Raw genomic sequence first — 6,257 nt, 5'->3', positions numbered from 1 at the left:
TTATTCAGCTGCAGTGATAGGCATTTTCTGGGTTTCTTCTGCGAGGCGTATTTGGAGTTTCAGCGCGAGAGCGCCCACTGGCCTTTAGATGGAGATTTACTGCTGACCACAGAACCGTGCTTCACTGAAAGATACGCATGACAATCGCAGCTTCTGTCGAATCGCAATCTCGATTCCATTTCGATTTATCGTGCAGCCCTAGCTCGGATGGCGACGCAAACAAACTTGTCCGAGCTGAGAACAGCTTTACTCGGGAGCCAAAGTTGATTTCACGACTCTGTTACTGCACAGATGCAACAGTGTTGCGAGATCCAATGAGAAGCATTTGAATTTGCCGCACAATGATAAGGTTGCTGCGTGAGAATCATTCAAATTCTGCACAGAATTTACTGTTATAAACAGCGCTGACATACGTCAGGAAACCAGAAGCGGTAACGCTAACGGTTACCATGGTGTTGTGGTAGAAATAGTCGAATATATTACATCATTCATTTCAGGGTTTGTACAACCTTTTGAGATAGAAATTCAAGCACTTTTCAATGACTTTCAAACATTTTACACCACTATTTCCAGCACTTTAAAGCTCTAAAATGATCCGGTTTTAATGTTATTTTTTAATGGGATGACCAAAATATACTTTGTGGTAAACGGACATGTAATATTATTCGTAACTGCTATTAGTTAATGCAAAACAATAGTAATTTTATGATTAAATGATCTATATTTTAATACTCCAGCACAACACCCCCAGCGCTACCAAATCTGCTCCTGGCGCCACCATCTGTAGAACTTAGTGACACTGGTGCCACTGCTCTCAAATGTTAGTCTGGAGCCCTGATATTGTTGCTCTTTTGTTAGTTTTCATTGCTTCTATTGGTCTAACGAAATCCAATTTTAAACATCTTTTACTGTACCCATTTTATGGCCCTTATATTACCTATTTGAGCCAATGCAGATGAATGAAGTTATCTCAGGACGAGACCGCCCTGACTGTAAAGCAAAACGTGATTGGCTATAGCGAGATTGTGCTACGATTGGTCAGCACGATGTGGCTGTTATCTGATTGGCTTGAGTAGACGGTGGGTGGAGTCCACGTATTTGTGGATTGTCAGCACGTCTTTATGCAAGAAATGTTTCACAATTCGCAAATGCACAGGACGCGATTCACAAATGCGTGCAGCAGTGTTAATTTCGTTGACGAATAAATTGTGTCATAATTTTCATCAACAACATTTTTTTCACCGACAACAATGAGACGATAACGAACTAAAACTCTTTTTGAATGACAAAAACTATGACGTAAATCTATTGACATTTTCGTCAACGAATAAAAACGAGACGAAAATGTTAGGGAGGTTACATTTTTTTGTGTATGAAGTAAGAAAAAGTCACAAAGTGCCTTGAAAAACAAACTTTTCTTCAATTTGCTACTAAATCACATATAATCACTGAAGTTGGTCAGTTCCATATACTAGAAGAATAATGGTACATTTAATAAGAGTGGAATATATAATTATTCTATATAAAAATTAGATTTTGCACCTATTACTGTTGTTAATAAAAGTAAATTTTGTATGCATCTTAACTCAAGCTTAGTGCTTTACTGTCAAATCTGTATAAACAATAAACAAAAGAAAAATAAACAGGAAATGGACATGTAATATTATTAGTAACTGCTATTAGTTAATGCAAAACAATAGTAATTTTATGATTAAATGATCTATATTTTAATACTCCAGCACAACACCCCCAGCGCTACCAAATCTGCTCCTGGCGCCACCATCTGTAGAACTTAGTGACACTGGTGCCACTGCTCTCAAATGTTAGTCTGGAGCCCTGATGGGGGGTATTAAAAACAATTAAAAAACGATAATTAAATCATAAAATTATTATGACGATTTGGGAAGAGATTCATTCAGAACGAATCTGCTGCGTGGTTCGGAGGTTAGAGGCGTACATATGATCCGGCGGGACATAAGCTAACATACACTTGCTGCACGTTGCATAAAACGTTCAAAATGTCAATATGTGGGAGTAAGAGAAGCGCAGACATATGGATAAATCTGACGACGCAAGAGAGAACTCAATTCGGTCCAGTTTTCTGAGCACAGACACTGAAGCATACACACACGGAAAGCACGTCTCAGCGCGCGAGTACTCTTTTGCGTCGCATGAACGGAGAATTACACACAAAATTATGTTGAATTGTCCGTTTTGACGAGTATTCACGTAAACACAGTTGATTATGTCTTAAGTGGACATAAACAGTAGGAAGAGCGTGTATCAGTGCATTGCATCCAACAAAGTAAAAACATAATAATAATGTATTGTTGTATAAATTGCCTAATATATGGTTTATGTCTAATGTCTACTGTCTGTCAGAGCAGTTCCAACACTGATTGTTATTCCTGTAATGGACAAACCTGCTCAACCTGATTATGAAATCCAAGGTAATGTTGCTATGCATCCTTTGCCACAAGGGAAAAACCTCTAGGGATGCTATAACGCAGGATAATACCCCTGAGAAAGTTAAATATTGTAGCTTATTTTGCAAGAATATCAGGCAAAACCTGCTTTTATCAGGCGTTCTGCACTCAGAGTTAATCAATGGGCCCAAACAGGCTTGACAGCATTTACTAATTACTGCATTTTTACCTGCACTGCAATTTCTGAAATGAAATGATCCCAAAATTCACGAATATATATAATCCATCAAACAAGGCTATCAGTAGATTTCAGAATGACAAACAGGAGGAATTTTATGTTAATAATCTCAAAATGGATACATATTCTGGCCAGCGTATCAGTCTTTCATGACTAATCAGCTTCATTGATGATGAAAATGGATACATGCATTCACAAGATATCCAGAGATGAACATCCGTATCCATGGGAAATGAAAACTAAATTTCAGCCAATTACAATGATTCATTTTTCTTCCTCTGCTAAACATCAAGCCAAAATTAATTCAAACTGGACCGGAGACAGAGCAGTCGCATCAAGAAGACTGGGGTGAGGAAATGAATGCAGGAAGGTGCAGGTCACAAACTAATTTGATGCCAAAGGAAAATTGACAGTAACAAACATTTTCTCTCCCAGATGAGACTGAACAGGACAGATTCAGTAGGGTTTCATGAGAATCCTATCAGTGCTGGAGTCTGCTGTCTGACACAGGTGTGGCACTGACCTATGAATACTGCACAACAAACTCAAGGTCAAGTGGAATGGGGCGGGGGAATTCACTCTCACCTGTATACATAATACTTCATTCAACTTATTTTTCAGAAGACAAGTGCCTTTACACACGCAGAACTGATGAGTGATCTGAAATGTGCAGATACTACTAAAGGATATTTCATATACTTTAAGAATTATAGTCTGTATTCCTTTTATAAATCTAGTGTCATAGTATGTAGGTGGAAAATTTATGAGCGAACTGTCTGTATATAGGACTTTTTAAATATATTTTTTATTATAGTACAATTTTTGTACAGTATTCTTATTACTGTAATGTGGAAATAATATTGATATTTTATTTAAATTGCAAAAAGTATTTATATGTGATTGTACTACCTCCAAATTATTCTGATTATATATATATATATATATGTGTGTGTGTGTGTGTAGAGAGAGACAGAGTGTAATGCATTATTGTAATGTTTACTTTTGAAGGATTTTTTAAAATTATATTTTCATTAACGTAATACACTATTTTTTTTTTTATGTGGCAATAATATTGATATCTTATTTAAAGTCGGCATGAAATGGAAGTTAAGATTGTCCTTTTTTTCCCTATTGTGACGTATATCCGAGTGAAACGGCTACTGAAATTAGAAAAAAAGGCAGGGCGGGGCTTGATTTCGTCCTTCCGGAATTGATTTCACTATGTCGAGAAATTGGACTGATTGATTGAGTTTTAATAATAATAACAATTCCCATTACTGCAAATTTGAAATTAATGTTTATATTTTATTTAAATGGAAAAATATGTGATTGCATTGCCTCAAAATTATTTTGAAATGAATTGACAAATAATAATAATAATAAAAATAATCAAGAATCTAATTTAAATATTTTCAAATGTGAACATTCTGATGTTTTAGTAATAATAACTTGGGAGTAAATGTGCTTAATTCTCACGAAAGTAATCATCAATAAAAAATAACAAACAAATACCGTGAAACTACTTTTTTTAGACATTTACCATGGCACAGTGTTCCATGAGGCCCGTTGGAGTATCATGCAAATATCACCATACACGAATTTAGTAATCATTTAGTACCACATTATATATTCAGCTAAAATGCTATTACCACACGAAACAATTACACAACCATGGCAGAGTTTTTATAAGGACATGTAACACAAAAAGCATGACGTCAACGTCCAGAGAAGTGTCAGTGAAGTAGGATACGTAAATTGGCTATTTGAACGAGGAAATGACTTAAACGGCTTAAGCAAAGCAAATGAATATCTTAGAGGTTTTGATTCCCCTATATGGCATAATACAACTCCCAAGGACACTAGGACTATAACTTCATCTGTCTGTCTGTGCAGTGCACTGTGCCGCCAACTTCCCCATTTTGCGCTCCGCTCTCACTTACGCCCATTTCATTTCAATGAATGACGGCGAGCGGCCGCTTACGTTAACTGCGTAACTCCCGTTAGTGAATGACAACCTAAGCGAGTCAATCGATCGAGCAGCGAGTACAAAAACGCAGCTGGGAAGTAACAAATGAGACGTTTGTCTTCTTATTGAGTTAGATAAGCATAAATATAGCGAGCTGGGCTTTTTGCAGGGGATCGAAGAGAAATTAGTAACATAGTAACCAACCTGCCGACAAAATTTTCCAGCACGGAGCTTTTTCCGGCGCTCTGTCCTCCAACCACGGCTATCTGCGGCAGATCCAAGTTACAACTTTGGCCAATGGTACTGAAAGCATCTTGGAGTTTATTGATCAGGGGGATCAAATCCTCCATCCCCCGGTTGCCCATGGTTTCTGACCGTCTCTCAGCGCGCAGGAACGGGCTCGCGGCAGCAAGGCGCTCGGGCTACTTTCAAGTGTTCGATTTCCACCCTTCAAACACTTCCAGATCAGTCTGTCAAAGGCAAATAACTCACAAAACACTCGCTGACAGGGAGAGGACGCGTAATACGGCGCATTCATTAAGATCCGTGTGCTGATCTGAGGATCAATCATTCGTAAACTCACAAAACAAAACTTCTCGTTATCATCCGGTCAGGCGACATCCGACCTCCACCGGTGACGCGAGCCCCGCCTCCTGTCAACCGATGTCGTGAAATCCGATTGGTCCGACAGAACGCTTCCTGGTGTGTTCTGTCTTTCGATTGGTTCGATCTTCGTTTCTGCATCTAGCGACCGAGGAGTGCTATTGGACGGCTCACGTGTCAATTTAGTTTCAATAAAAATACTTGGGAAGTAGAGACAACGTAGAATATATTACAATAAAAACAATAATTCTAATTTTAATAAAGTGTGCATATTTAATTACTGCATCACCCTGAATAAATTAAACCTATTTCCATTAAAAAAAATTGAATCATATTCTCTACGTATTAGAACATAGACATTGTTTGGGTTCTCCAGTTTGTTATACTGTATATAAACTAGAAGAAGAAAGTGAATTTCTTTTCACTTTCCACAAAAGAAAGCAGAATTCACGCTATCATGCAGCATTACACCTATTTAAAATGCTGAACTGGTTTCAGACATACGGAGAGACTTTTGAGTATTGCTTGTGTGACGGGAAGTCCGACTCATTTCCGCGAATCGGTTCTTTTAAACACGTCAAATGGTTCAAACAACCATTCAGTGATTCTTTTCAGAATCAGAATCAGAATCAGGATCAGAATTAGCTTTATTGCCAGGTATGTTTACACATACGAGGAATTTGTTTTCGTGACAGAAGCTTCCACAGTGTAACAGAATGACAGTGACAGAACAAAAAAACACAGATAATAAAAAAATTAAAAAAAATAGAACAAGTAAATAAGGAATAAAAATATATAAATTGACAGTTGTATGTGCAGGTATATTACAATAGACAGTTTTTGTATGTACAGATACTGTATATTATGTGCAAATTTGAGGTGTAGACTGAGTATGTGTGTTAGATAAATAAGTGTATGAGTGAATAAATAGTGTGTGTTCCACAGTTATTGTTAAGTGTTCATGAGATGGATGGCCTGAGGGAAGAAACAGTTCCTATGTCTGGTCGTTCTGGTGCTCAGTCCT

At 37.5% G+C, this 6,257-nt stretch overlaps 1 protein-coding gene across 1 annotated transcript in view; it reads right to left on the bottom strand.

Moving 5' to 3' along the window:
- Nucleotides 1–5,268, bottom strand: part of LOC107744975 (dynamin-2-like) — a 62,525-nt gene extending 57,257 nt beyond the window's left edge. The window contains exon 1 of the mRNA XM_016558809.1: nt 4,835–5,268. Within this exon, the coding sequence (XP_016414295.1) occupies nt 4,835–4,995 (161 nt within the window). The 5' untranslated portion in view covers nt 4,996–5,268. The remainder of the gene's footprint in view (nt 1–4,834) is intronic.
- Between the last annotated feature and the right edge of the window lie 989 nt (nt 5,269–6,257).

This window comes from Sinocyclocheilus rhinocerous, unplaced genomic scaffold (assembly GCF_001515625.1).
Source record: "Sinocyclocheilus rhinocerous isolate Xijiao unplaced genomic scaffold, SAMN03320098_v1.1 scaffold1219, whole genome shotgun sequence".
Lineage (NCBI taxonomy): Eukaryota > Metazoa > Chordata > Actinopteri > Cypriniformes > Cyprinidae > Sinocyclocheilus > Sinocyclocheilus rhinocerous.
This window is presented reverse-complemented; position numbering and strand designations above follow the sequence as displayed.